Genomic DNA, 13494 nt, shown 5'->3' on the forward strand with positions numbered 1-13494 from the left:
GAGAACGATCCCAAACGTTTCATAGCACTTTTTAAGAAAGACACTTGATTTAAGCCAGGGGTTGGTTTTCAAGGTGAAGGAGCAGGGACAACTCCCCTGTACTTGGAGAGACAGAGCCAAGGATAGAGGGACCAACAGACGGAGGGCCTCACAAGAAGCATTCACCCAGGAAGGTGAGCTAATTAATCTACACGGCATCCCCACTACGCGCTGGGGGAGCGGAGGACTAGGCGGGCTGCGCAGTCCTCTGCCCAGAGAGACATCACCAGGGACCGTACGACTGCAAATCAGCCCTTGCAACAGTCCACAACTTACCCTTGGGAGTAAATCGCGGCAGTGCTGGACTAGGACCTGATATGATTTCCCACTTATGGCAAAATGGTAACCACCGCATCCAGCTTTGGATGTGACCCCTCTTTCGATGCAACTGTCAGTCTCCTGTAAATCGGGACAAAGTTATCTCCATGCGAGGGGCTGCCTCTGCACTGGTGTGTGCAGGTGCTGCACTGCATAGAGGGGAAAGGCAGGGCTCAAAACTGGGGCCTTTGTAGCGTCAGCCCCAGCCTGTGCTCTCCCCCAGACTGCCTGCATGATCTCAGGCAAGGCACTGCAGCTGGATTTTAAAGGGTTTTTTCAAATGTTTCACTCCCATCTAATCTGCACCTAAATTAGTGGGAGTTAGGCACCTAAATATCTCTAAGAGCTGGCATTTTGTTTCTCCGCGTCTCAATCTCCCTGTCTGTAAAATGGGTACAACAGTTCCAGGAACAGGTATAAGGATGATGCAGGCCTTTTAAGCACTGTACATAAATGTTTGTCTCTTATCAGGCTTCGTCTCTCATCTCAGGCACTGTCTGACGCCTCCCCCACGGTGTGGGAAATGCTGCTCAAGTTGGACTAGGGGGAGGTGGGAGCCCAAAGATGCCAAGGCCCCTCCTGCCATTTCCTCACACCCCTCATCTCTGCCCAGTGGCCCAACTCCCACAGCGAGAGGTCGGCGCCGTAGATTGTCATTAATTCAGTCTGACGCCCGCCCTTGGCAGGGGAAGGGACAGACTCGTAGGCTCGTGCCCCAGTTTTGCTGGTAGAAGTTTAATTAATATAATTTCTTAACGCCACTGACCCACGCTCACTGGGCAGAGCACATCATTGTAGTGTAGTTTGAACCTCTGTTTCAATTCATTGCTTGTCCGTGACTCTGCCCGGCCCTGGGACCTCCTCCATCCCCTGCTAGTCCTCCAAGGCTGTTTGTAAGCCCCTACACATGGGCACATCTACACATGCACATTTACTGCACAGTAACCTAAATTACTGCGCAGCAACTGAAAACTACTGCGCAGCACAGGCACGTGTCTACATGTGCATGCCCATACTGTGCAGTAACTATGGCAACTTACACCGGCTTGGGCGTAAATTTGATCAAATTTATGCCCAATTAGTTACTGCGCAGTAATGCTTGTGTAGATGCCTTACTGTGCAGTAACACTGTGTGTATGGACTGACTTGGGACTAACTTTAGTCTCAAGTCAGACCACACACAGTGTTAATGCGCTTTAATACCTCCATGTGTAGGCACTGGCCTATTTCCACATACCGTGCAGCAAATTTACTGTGATGTAAACGCACGTGTAGACGCACCCAGCCTGCATTAGGGAACAGACTGTGCAGAGCAATCACTGGGAAACGGGCTTCCACTAATACGAGGGGGTGCTCGGTGTGGACTGGGCCAAACCTTTAATGTGGCTTTTGTCAACCATTCTTGAGGCCAGTCTAGAGGGGTTTGAAAACCAGCATTGACACTGCGCAGCCTCCTTCACCCCTGGCAACACCACCCCACCGCAGCATGCTGTGTGAAAGACCCCTCTCTTGTTAAACACTTTCTGACCACAGGACAATCTCAGATCTCAGCTCTTCCACAATCCTCCATTGAGCTATGCCAGCACCGCTTGGATCTGAACTTGGTCCGACTGCCTGTGCACAGTTTGTTCTCCCATCACACGAGACGTGCTCATCTCACACTCACCAGGCCTTTGCTGCCATTCAGGTGGCTCCCCTCCATCAGCTTCCAGGTGACAGAGGCCGCAGGGGTACCTGGCAGTTCCTTTGCTTCCACAAGAATCACTTGGCTGGTTGGAGAAATCATGCTGGCATTTTTGGCAACAGTCACTGCTGTCTGAATGTTGTCACCTGGAAAATCATGAGGGTGTCACCTGCAGCGTGACACAAATCTTTCCCCAGCTCCTGCAGGCTCTAGTTAGCAGAGAGATTGTGCATCTCCATGGAGTGACCGCTGCCTTGCACACATCGTCCTCGGGATACCACAGAGCGCTATGATCTCAGTCCTTTTGCTCACTGCCAAGATGCAGCCATCTCTGGGGTGGAACATGGCAGCTACTTAACAGCCCAAAGAAACAGAATTTGTGGACGTAGTTTTGGATGTCAATCAAGGCTTTGCTAGGCCTGCTCTGTGATTAAATGTGTGCCATTTTATCTGATCTGGACTGAACTCAGCTGCTGGAGTCTGTGTCCGAAGGAGGCACTAAGAATAAACAAGGGATTAAACATTGTCTTGTTGCTGCAGCAGCAAGGGCAGACTGGAGACCAGCCCTCCTCAGTGATCTGGGCAGGGCCCTGGCATGGGCTGAGGACCAAAACGGGGCAAAAGCAAAGATGGTGAGAGCCAGATCAACTCTGCAGGCAGCCAGGATGGGAAAGCTCACCCCTGCTTTCTCCCTCACTCTCCAAAGCATCCCCGCCAGTGTTGCTGTTGGCAGGAGTGGTGTGAAGGAGAAATATCAGCTGAAAAGGGAGTGAGCTGGCAGGGTAGAAGGACCCTGAAATGACAGCAAGAGGCCAAGCAGTGGAAAGCAGAGGGAGGTCAGGAGGCTAAGTCAGTCCAGCTGCAGGTCTCTGGAGAAACAGGGCGGACGATGAACCATGGATCCAAAGAGGCTGGTGCAACTGGGAGACCCACCCCCGTGGCTCCGGCAGGAGTCACATCTGGCACGTGGCCGTGTCCTGAGATTTCCTGGACTGGGTAAGACAAACCCACGCCAGTGATGGGCACTCATGATGAACCCACGTATCTGGTCTCTGTCGCTCCTTCCCAGCAGCATCAGCAAGATCCTCCTCCCTTAGATACCTGTGACCATCACGCTCCTGATGCGAGCGGCACTGAGCTCCTCCAGCACAGGCTTGGTCTCTCTCTTCAGGCGATTCTCCATGATCAGAAGGCCCAGGAACGCCAGGCCGGACTCCACGTCCTCCCTGAGGAAGGAACAGACCCGTCTCATTAGCTTTTTCTGGACTCTTGGGTCTCTTTGGACATTGATTCAGGCTATTAGCAAGCCAGATAGCTAATTAACCCTTTGGACACCTGCTGTATGCTGTAAGCAATTATAATTGGTGCAATTATAACTGGTGCATAAATGCTGTATGCAATTACTATTGATACTTCTATCCCCTCGCCCCCCGGGGGTTCTGCATGTCACTGATAGGGGCTGATAGGCGTGCTCTGCAAGCAGCCCCGCTTGCTTTTCCTCCTCTTCTCGGTCCTCTCCGTATTGTATGCACTGATCTCAGCACTGGGCGACTGCCTGGGGTGGTTGCTGTGCTCTGTTTGTCTCGGGAGCACAACACAGAGCAGCTGTTCTCTGCTTGCTTCTACTCTGAAAGCAGCTCTGGCATCACGGGAGCTTCATGTGTGCTTCTCCATGACCCCAGGTCCAGTCTGTGTAAAGTCGTGAGCAGTAAAGAGCTAGGCCAGAACAAGACTGTATTGCAAACCATGCTGCACTCTCTGCAGGGATGCCCACAAGGCAGGATAGCGAAAATGCCCAGTGCCTCTGTGGTGAAGCAAATGTATCCCACTGGGGGTTGATTAGGACAGTGGGGTGGTACCTGGGGCTTGTGCACAAAGAGGCGGCACTGAGTGGGGTAGAAAGGGCTGGAGAGAAACCCCCAGTTGGGAAACCCAAGGGGGCGGCCTGGCTGGAAGAGCAGGGAGGGAGGATGTAGACCTGAGGGCCAACCCTGGGAGGACAGAGGATGCTGGCACAGGGCCCTCTCTTCCTAAGGCAGTGGCTCTACCTGTTCACACCGGAGGCACCCTTGATAGATTGCAGACTCCCCTCCATAGGTTCACGGCCCCCTTGGAAAATGCCAGCTCATAATTTCCACTCCTTTTTTGGACTACAGAAAAATATGAGAGCAATTCCTCTGTTGCAAAGAGCTTAGAAAGCCCACAGCAGGGCAGAATGCTTTTAACTCTCTGGATTCCTATTTGAAACTGCTGGGTTTCTCTCATGCATCACACTTGCACACCTAGCAATGCTCACACTTGAAAGACTCTCAAGGCACCCCAGAGTGCCACGACCCCCTGGTTGATCCAAGGGCCGTCTTTGGGGGTCCTTAAGGACCAGGTACATGGTGGAGGTGTGTACATGGCCCACCAAGACTGGATGCTGTAGGACCTGCATCCTCACATCACTCCCTGCACATGACAGCAGTCCCACACACGGCCTGAGCGCGTGGCAGGCGAGCAGGAGAGTGGTTGCCCCTTACCGTATCAGATGAGCTGGCTGGTTCCCTGCCTGCAGGACTCTATGCGCCAGTCCGATGACCCTGAAGCCCTGGGCAGTGTAGAGCTGCAGCTCGCTGGCAAACTGCAATGGCACTGTACAGACAAGAACAGTGTCCTGTCAAAGGCAATTGGGAGACACGGAGGGAGCAGTGTGGTCTGGAGCAGGTGCCTTTGAACAGGAAAAGCATCCAGGCCCAGCGGGGAGGGGGTGTGGATCTACAGAGAGATGGGCCCAGGTGGTTTGGGACCAGCTCACTGCCTAGGACTGGGCTTGCAGGGGACAGTTGTTTTTTGTTCTTGATCTGTGGTTCTCGCTTTGCAGTTCTCGCCTTGCTTTATTACAATTCATCATAGACTCATAGGAAAGGAAAGCAGGGAGTCATCTAGTACGGCCTGCTGCTGCAGGCAGGATTGTCCCTGACTCCACCGGCCCAGCCAAGTGTCTGTCCATCCTGCTCTTGAAAACTTCCAGGGATGGAGATTCAACAGCTTCCCCCAGCAGCCTGTCCCAATGCTTGACCCCCTTCAATCGGAACATCCCTTCTCATCTCCAAGTTCAATTTCTCTTGCTGCAATTTAAGACCACTGCTCTTTGTTCTGCACCCTGCAGCCACAGAGAAAAATGTCTTCGTCCTCTCTGTAATTGCCCTTCAAGTGTTTGAAGACTGTCATCAAATCCCCCCTCCGTTTTCTCTTTTCCAGACTAAATCACCTGAGTTCTTTCAGCCTTTCCTTGTAAGTCATGTCTCCCAGGCATCTCATCCTTTTTGTTGCTCTCTACTGGACTCTTTCTAATTTGTCCGTGTCTGTCTTGAAGTGCAGGTCCCAAAATTGAGTACAGTACTTCAGGGGAGGCCTCACCAGTGCTGAAGAGAGCAGAAGAATGCCTCCCCTTGATTTGCAAGGGACACTATAAATACAGCCCAGGTTGCTATTAGCTTCTTTTGGCAGGAAGAGCTCTCTGTTGGCTCATATTCAGCTTACAGTCCACTATCACTCCCCAGTCCTTTTCTGCAGCACTGCAGCCTCAGCAGTCTGGATTTGTGCATGTGATTGTTCCATCCTAAGTGCAGGACATGAGACTTAATAAAGCCCTTGGACATCTGCTGGGGGAGGTGTGCTATTCTAGCCACTTTACAGATGTGTAAACTGAGGCACACAGAAACAGAACGATCTTCTCTGCGCTGACGCAGCGAGTCTGTAGGTGTCTGGCATACAACCCAGACTGCTGTGGTGCAACTTGAACAGCTGCTCCCCTGACCACTCATATTGGTCAGGAGTAAAGAAACCAGAATCATGGTACTTGGCTGCTGTGGGTCTACTCTTCCTGACGTGCACCTGTCTAAAGGAGACCGCGCTTTCCTTTGTACTTGCCTCTCACCCCTCACAAACCTCTGGCTGGCTGAAAACCAATAGGCAAGACCCAGTTAGATCTCCCTTGTATGTCCGCCTGAGTGAGCTGCTGTTGAACAAGAGAAAGGCTGTGACCTCTGTCAGTCCAGACAGCAGGAGTCTGAAGTCAGAAATCAAACCCAGGTCTCTGATGTCTTCACAGTCAAGGAGTCACCTTTGAGCTCAGCAGCCATGCCTACACGTGCATTTACACTGGCTTAAATTTACTGCGCAGTAAGTGGGACTAGGCCGGCATCTACACGTGAAGGCATTAAAGCACATTAATGCTGTGTGTGGACAGACTTGGAACTAAAGTTAGTCCCAAGTCAGTCCACACACACAGTGTTACTGCGCGGTAAGGCATCTACACGTGCGTTACTGCGCAGTAACTAATCAGGTGTAAATTTGATACCTGCATGGTGCAGGTATCAAATTTATGCTGAAGCTGGTGTAAGTTACTGCACAGTATAGGTGTGCACGTGTAGACACATGCCCATACTGCGCAGTCATTTTGGTTACTGTGCAGTAAATGCACATGTGTAGATGTGCCCAGTTTGGACTGAGCCTTCACATACCTGTTTCTGGTCTACAAAACTCAGCCACCGTCTCCGGCGCTCCCTTCATGAACACATGCCGCGCCCCTCCGATTTCCTGAGCAATGACTGACATCCTCTGCAGGGCTGAAGTAAATGGGAAGTGGTGCGAGATGGCCATGCCTCGCACAGGAACCTAGGAGGGAAGGGCAGCCATGATGTGCCTGGACCGTGGCGTGGTGGGTGGGCTGACCTGAAGCATGCCCTTTTTGCTTGTGGGCATAGGGCTGGGTCACAGCAAGGGTGTTAGTGCAAAGAGCGGGAGAGGAAGGACTTGGCATGGTGGCCTGGGCACAGCTAGGAGCTGAAACCCAGACAACAACTGTGGAGGCAACATCATGTGGAGGAAAATCTTACCAACCCTGAGCTCTGGGGTACATACATCATTAAATGTATAGGCAAATGGGTCTGTTGTACCAGGAGGAGCTGCCCGGCAAGTGCTTGCAGACTGGCTCCATTATCATTACCCTGCTTTATCTGTCTGTGTCCGTCTGCTGCCTCTTGCCTTGCAGCTAGAGCGGTGGTTTTCAATCGGTGGTCTGCGGAGCCCTGGGGGTCTGCAGACTATGTCTAAGGGGACCAGGAAAGATGACTAGGATCAATCAAAAGTTTGTGAACACCTGCACTTCCAATTCAAAGGGGTCTGCACCTCCATTAGAAATTTCAAAGGGGTCCGCAAAGGAAAAAAGGTTGAAAACCACTGGGAAGCAATGCCCTTTGTTCTGTCTGTACAGCACCTGGCGCTGTGGAGTCACAGCCCAGGCCTAGATGCCGTGTGTGCATTAGTAATGCCATTTGCTAAGTCAGGGGTGGCCCAGCTGCTGCACAAGTGACGTGGGCAGCCCCTGTCTGTGGCAAGCGAGAGACTGGGCTGGAAGCAGTGAGCACAATGGCAGACAGGGCATGGAGCAGAAAGCAGAGCCGCAGAGCAGGCAGCAGAAGGGGGTCAGAGTGGTACTTAGGGAGGATGCGGGGCTTAATTTGTGGCACACCTGGCAGTAAGGTTGGCCCCGTGGCTTACGCTATGGACACAGCAGACTGAAACACCACGCAGCGCCGCGTGCGATGCACAGAGCTCTGATGTAATACTGCAGGTCGGAGCGTGAGCCCTCGGCCCACGGACGAGCTGTCCCTCGCGCTCGCCGAGCCTCTGACTGTGAGGCTGCGGAGGCCTCGCAGCCCGGCCCTTTGCAAAGTGATCAGGCCAAGAGAGGAGCCAGAAATGGATCTGGAGAAATGATGCGTGTCTGACAGTCCCTTACCTGGCCGGCTTTGGGTCCAGGCTTGATCATCGTGGTGTGCACAGATCCCCCGCCCGCCGCGTGACCTCCACCAGACTCTTCTATCTCCTGTTCACGTAAAGAGCACCATTTGCACTGCAGGCTTCACGGTAACTTCCATGTACAGCAATTAAAGATGCCCAAGCGAACAATGTACCTCAACCTAGCGGGGACAACACACTGCAGCCTGGCAGGGGCACCGGTTTTCCTACTTGCAGGCCCAAGCCCAGAGGCTGGGGTTCGGATGCCCCCAGGTTTTGCTTGCCCTCGGCCACATGACCGCAGGAGCAAGCTAGGGAGGAGTCTCCCCCTTCCATAAAGCCGAGGCCTTCCCACTCCAGCAGCTAAGTGGGAGGTTTACTATACGTTACCGTGGCAGGGACTATCCCCGTGCCAGGACAGCGGTCTTCCCCAGGTGCGACTAGGAAGACCGCCTCGGTGGTCACGGTGTTTCCCAACATCCCCCATCCTGGCAGGTGCAGAGTTTGAGGTTTACAAGCAGGACAAAAAGGCAGGAGTCTTCTTTGTGTGTTAACAGAGCATGGCTCCCCTGGAGAACTGAGGACTATTGCTTCGCGCATGTGCACTGGGTTTCATCCAGCAACTTCAAACGAACCTCACCAGGCTCCTGGCGGAGCGTAAATATTATTGCAGGTGTCACCAGCCAGACCACCAAGCCCTGCTCACGCTTTCAGCAGCTGCCTCGGCCTGAGGCACTCAGCTGCCATTTCAGGATTTTTAATCAGAGCTTGCCAAAATGACCCGGCTCTTCTCGGAGATGACAGGAGCGACCCGTGCGCTGTTTTGCCCAATTCGTGAGGCGGCCACACGGTGCTCTTTGAAGTCCTAGAGCTGCCGGGGCTTTGCAGCATGGACTCAGTGCTGGGCCTGGCTCCAGCTTGGTGCAAGGGATGTGGCTGTCCCTCTTCCTCTGAAATAGTGCCCAAACTGAGTCAAGTGCGTGAGCCTCTAGGAAGCTGCAGTTTGTACGTGTCCAGGAAAACATCTGGCTGGAGTTTGGCTTCTCAGGTCTCTCCGTGAGGTTTCATAGTTTCATAGTTTTAGGGTCGGAAGGGACCTAATAGATCTTCCAGCCCGACCCCCCGCCAGGGCGGGAGAACAACAAAAAACCCTAAAAACAAAAACGGGACTCAAATGAGTCCAGCCAGGTAGGCATCCAGCCTCTTCTTAAAGACCCCCAGGGTAGGGGCCAGCACCACCTCCCTTGGAAGTTGGTTCCAGCTCCTAGCCGCCCTAACTGTGAAGTAGTTTTTTCGGATGTCCAATCTGTACCTCCTCTCCATCAACTTGTGCCCATTACTCCTTGTTATGCCAGCGGGGGCTAGGGGAAACAGCGTCTCCCCCAAACCCTTCTGGTTCCCCCTAGTGAGTTTATAGACGGTCACCAGGTCCCCCCTCAGCCTTCTCTTGTGGAGGCTGAATAGGTTCAGGTCCCGCAGTCTCTCACTGTAGGGTCTGCCCTGTTGTCCCCGGATCATGGATCCGGGGACAACAGGATCCTCTCCATGTTGTCCACATCCCTCCTGAAATGGGGCGCACAGAACTGGACACAATACTCCAGCTGCGGCCTGACCCGCGTCGCATAGAGGGGGAGGATCACCTCCCTGGCTCTACTCGAGATGCACCTGTGGATGCACGACAAGGTCCGGTTAGCCCTGCCAACCATGACCTCGCATTGGTCGGCCCATGTTCATCTTGGAGTCAATAATGGTTGCTCCTGCATGTGGCTGGACTAGGTGTGCCCTGTCTCCTTAGAGTGACTGCACCAGCTGCACCCGCTGCAGGGGACACGCTGAGCTCTACCTGCAGCTGCTGGGCACCGGGCACCGGGCAGGCTGCTTCTCCTGCGCTCACTGCTCTCCAGCTGGTGCCAGGGTGCAAGCGGGAGGAGGAAGCCATCTAACCTCGGGCTAGGACTCGTTTGGGGTGGAGGTGTCTCGGGACACAGCTGCAACCCCCAAATCCCAGACCTGAGCAGATCTGCCAGGCACCAGACGGGGTCTGAGAGCACACCCCGCCGGGGCCCTGCCCCTCACTAAACGCTGCTGTGGCTGCTGGAAGAGGAGGTGAGCCCAGCTTTCCTCCAGCCTCCTGGCAGCTCGGGCACTGTCTCAGGATGTGGAAGAACTGGATCAAACCCACATCTCCCCCTGCCCAGGACTGACAGCGCTTTGCTGCTAGGCTGGGTTGGGGGGCATCCTCCACCCGTTTTGCACTGGAAGGAGTGAGGACAGCAACTTGGTCCAGGTTTCTGGATTCACGTGGCTGGACAGGGAGAGCGCAGGCAGGAGCACATGGGGAGAGCGCCGAGCTGGTTGGGGGTCCGTTCCCAAGACTGTTTATATGTCCTACATCAGACCATCCCTGGACAAAAAACAGATGCACGCCTGGGAGCACAGTCCTCAACTGGAAGTCTACCTGCGACTGGCACGACATGCTCAGTAGACTAGAAAGAAACAGGCAATAACATTCCCAGAAGAGGTTTCTTCCTCATTCCCATAATGAATGATTGGTTTATGCTCCAGAGCTTGGAGGTTTATATTCCACATAAGCTGCAAACCAGGTCCGCCGAGAGGAGAGTCTGACCCACCAGTCGGCTAGTCCTCGTTTGCAATCTTGGCATCGGTGACGTCCTGCAGCAGCGGGTTCCTGGCATTATGTGGACGGGGGTTATTAAATATGTAATGTTTCGATGTCGCTGCCCACCTCCCTGCTCTTGGGCTATGGAGAAGGCTGCAAGGTGCACGGTTGTGTCGATGTCGTTTGACCCCAGCGCTGTTTCCTGCCAGGGCAGGGGTCGGACTTGATGATCTGCTCAGGTCCCTTCCGACCTCACTGACGATGAAACTATGATGTAGCCAGGATTCAAGTTGCTGTCCTCTGCTCTGTGCCCATGTTCAAAATCCAGCGCTGAAGTCCTGCAATCTGTCTCCTCAGCGAAACACAAAGAAGCAGAGCTGGATTCTTAATTACGTGGCTGGCTGACGAGGAGGAAGGGTAACTGGGTGGGTGAAATGGCTTTGGTCTATACCCCCGGGTATATGCGTGCAATTGGGAAGAGGAGCAAGCAAAGCAGGGAGAAGGCTGGACTTGACTGAGACGAGCCTTGGTCGCCGGGGAACCTGTTTTGGGAGTGCTCTTCTGGGTCTGTTCCCTGTTTTGGGAAAGGCCCAGGTGCTTTGTCGCTGCCTGGGAACAGCACAGGGGAGTGGGAGGCACCCCAGCCTGACACGGCAGCGCGAGGCGAGCCGAACGGAGCCTTACCCAGCCAGTCGCTTCAAACATCTTCAGGTCCAGGGGGTCGCCCTGCATCCGCCCCTCCAGCAGCACCAGTGAATGGCAGCTCACCATGGCACCGCACACCGGGCCCCAAGGCAAGGTCTGGCCAGAGGCGAAGCTGTGAACCTCCTGAAAGCTGGTTTATGAGAGAGGAGAGGAGAGGAGAGGAGCTGGCATTGCCCGGGGTGCACTGAATGGCCAACAAGCAACGGGCTGACTGAGCCCCGTCCCAGGGCCAGGCCACCTCAGCTCTGCTGCAGGGCTGCTGGCCCTCTTTCATGTGTATTGCATGGATGTCAGAGACATCAGGGGCTGGAAGGGACCTCGTGAGATCCTCAAGTCCATAGGCAGGAACTCAGCTGGGATCAAGCGATGCATGCATCATGCATCGTTCTTCCACCTCTCCACCAAGCTAACTTTGGAGAAGGGCTGTCGCGGCTGTGCCCTGAGGTGCTGCCCTAAAGCAGATGGCTCTGCTGCATCCTCCAAGGCCCTGGGGCTGTGCAACACCCAGCTTGTAGGTACTTGCTTCCCAGTGGGCTCCTCAGCTGCTGGGGAGCAGCCCATCGTAGGATCCCTACGATGGTGACCCTCAGGAGAGAGCTGAGCGCAGAAGCATCCAAGCTAGACAGGAGAGGGATGCCCATGTGGCTGACAGACCATAGATAGGGGCCATCTTCACCAGAGATCCTGGCTGCAAAGCCTTTGCTGGAGTTTGGCACTTAAGTCCTATTTGCATGGGGGAGAGGGAGAGAGACACCCCCTGCACCCCAGAGTAGCCAGCAGCCTGGCTGAAGCATGGCTTCAAATCCCTGTTCCCCCATTTCAGAGCGGGGACTTGAACCCCCAGCCTCCTGAATGTCCTCAACACAAGGGTGCTGGGTACGCCGAGGTGGGCCCCACTCAGCCTGTCCTGCTGGGGCCAGTCCATTGCGTGTGCACAATTAAATATTCATTGCAGCCGTCTCAGTCCACCAGGCGACAAGCTCCAGTTACCATCAGAGACTTACCGGTTTCCTTCAGCAGGCACCACCCCCAACAGGTCCAGGCCGTCTTCTGTTAAGGTGCCGGTCTAGATTGAAAGGTGCATTTACATTAACTTCACTTTGCAAAAGACCCAAGAACTTGGAGACGGACACAAGAAGACTGGGATCTGGGACGTGCTATGCTAGTTCAGAGCCAGGGTCCCCAGCCAGGGCTCAATGCTCAGAGCCAGCGTGCAAGGGACAGAGCACAGCCCAAAGGGGCTGCTCGTGCGAGCATGGCCTGCACCTCGGCAAGAGTGTGAGACTGGAGCCTAGGACTGGGACGTGCCATGTGCATCGGTCATGGTAATAGTCATGGCAGGGAGCGGGCAGGACGGTGTGCGCGGGGTGCTCCAGACCATGCACACTCACGCGGCAGCCATGTCTCCATAACGAGCTGGCCTCCCCTCCTTAGACCATCGGTGTCTGTGTACCTGGTGCATTAGACCAGCCGCAGCAAACAGACAGACTCGGTCTTTATAAACGCTGCTCTCCGTTCACTGGGAGAGCTGAATTACGTGCCCCTGGCACTGCCAGGGTGTTGTCCCCTCCCCGGTCCCACACTCGCCGTTTCCCTGCTGCGAGACGCCGGCTCCAGCAGCACACCAGTGTCCCCAGTAACACAGCCAGCGAGCGGCACACACCTTGTCGAAGCAGAAGAGGTTCAGCTGCCCGCACATGTTAATCCGCTGAGGACTGATGCAGAAAATACCCTTCTTCTTCAGCCTGCGCTGGGTGTAAATGATCCCTGTCGTCAGGGCCGCGGGCAGGGCTGGGGGGACAGCAATGGTGATAACATCCAGTGCCTTTTTCACAATTTCTCCTGTCTCTTCCTGAGGCAGAGGGAAGGCAGTTAGTAGTCAGCAAACAAGGGAGAGCCCTGCTAGGGGCGCCTGTGTCTATCCCCTTCACCAGCGCAGGGTGGGACATGCACTCTTAAACTGCCCACCGTAAAAATCACTTCCCCAGACCCTGCCTGAACAGCCTGCAGGTACCGGACTCTGAAAGCAAAGTGCTTTCCTCAGAAAGGAGGAAAAAGTCTTCCACAGGCCAACTGTGGAATGAAACTCCTTGCTTCTCAGAATCAGGATTCAGGCTTTTTCTCCATCTGATTGCCCTCAAACTGTGCTGTAGCTTCCAGCAGCTTTCACAGACACTTTTGTGCGTGTCTCTCACAACTGACGGCTCACTTGTCACTTGTTTTTCCAACCAGATTGCACAAAAGTGCATCACCCATTTGGCAAAAAAATATTTGCCAAGTGTTCTGCATTGCACATCACCTGTCTTAGCTGCTCTGAAATACTGCACTTGTTGCATACACC

General features: G+C 54.2%; 1 protein-coding gene across 1 annotated transcript in view; it reads right to left on the reverse strand.

Annotated features, from left to right (window-relative positions):
• Positions 1-13494, reverse strand: part of LOC102385782 (probable cation-transporting ATPase 13A4) — a 42660-nt gene that overhangs the window by 10829 nt on the left and 18337 nt on the right. The window contains exons 13-21 of the mRNA XM_006029972.3: positions 12817-13005; positions 12158-12219; positions 11133-11283; positions 7830-7916; positions 6550-6703; positions 4564-4675; positions 3143-3267; positions 2024-2187; positions 314-438 (exon numbers count right to left, since the gene is read on the reverse strand). Of these exons, the coding sequence (XP_006030034.3) occupies positions 314-438; positions 2024-2187; positions 3143-3267; positions 4564-4675; positions 6550-6703; positions 7830-7916; positions 11133-11283; positions 12158-12219; positions 12817-13005 (1169 nt within the window). The remainder of the gene's footprint in view (positions 1-313; positions 439-2023; positions 2188-3142; positions 3268-4563; positions 4676-6549; positions 6704-7829; positions 7917-11132; positions 11284-12157; positions 12220-12816; positions 13006-13494) is intronic.

The sequence above is a fragment of the Alligator sinensis genome, unplaced genomic scaffold (genome assembly GCF_000455745.1).
Source record: "Alligator sinensis unplaced genomic scaffold, ASM45574v1 scaffold632_1, whole genome shotgun sequence".
Classification (NCBI taxonomy): domain Eukaryota; kingdom Metazoa; phylum Chordata; order Crocodylia; family Alligatoridae; genus Alligator; species Alligator sinensis.